The following is a 451-nucleotide window of genomic DNA, read 5'->3' as shown; positions in this document are numbered from 1 at the left end:
CTCCACCCACCCAAGACACTTGAAGTCGTGCTTTGTCCATGCCTGCCTTTGGACAGAATATTTAACGCTTTCAACTTCAATGCCTAGGCGTCGATCCAAATTCTGAAATAAAACGACGTTGTCATCCATTTTGGCCCATCTGATCCAGATTATGATGGCGAAAATACAATAGAGCACAAAGAACGCGACAACAAAGTGTGCTAGCCGACCAAACCACCTTTTGCTTCGTAGAGACATTTCAACTTTGAGGAGTACGACTCATCGTTCCCACTTCCATCCATCATTACGGTATTCTTGTGTGAAATAAATTGATTTCAAAAATGCTTTTTCGGTGCATTTTCTTTCCAGAAATGCCTTCGCACATTTAGTTCATATTTAGCTAATTCCTTGAAAAAAGTGTATTCATGTCGACTAGTCAGCAACATCACGGCTCCATAATGAACGCATTTAA

The 451-nt window shown here is 40.8% G+C and overlaps 1 protein-coding gene across 1 annotated transcript; it reads right to left on the bottom strand.

Moving 5' to 3' along the window:
* Positions 1-200: 200 nt before the first annotated feature.
* Positions 201-425, bottom strand: PHALS_08392 (uncharacterized protein; the record flags this gene model as incomplete). Its single annotated transcript, XM_024723733.1, has 2 exons — positions 201-293; positions 363-425. The coding sequence occupies 2 exons, from the start codon at positions 423-425 to the stop codon at positions 201-203; spliced, it is 156 nt and encodes a 51-aa protein (XP_024574680.1).
* Positions 426-451: the final 26 nt, after the last annotated feature.

This window comes from Plasmopara halstedii, assembly GCF_900000015.1.
Source record: "Plasmopara halstedii genome assembly, contig: Scaffold_322, whole genome shotgun sequence".
In the NCBI taxonomy this organism is placed as follows: Eukaryota; Oomycota; class Peronosporomycetes; order Peronosporales; family Peronosporaceae; genus Plasmopara; species Plasmopara halstedii.
Note: the sequence above shows the minus strand (reverse complement) of the source record. Positions and strands in the feature narration are given on the sequence as shown.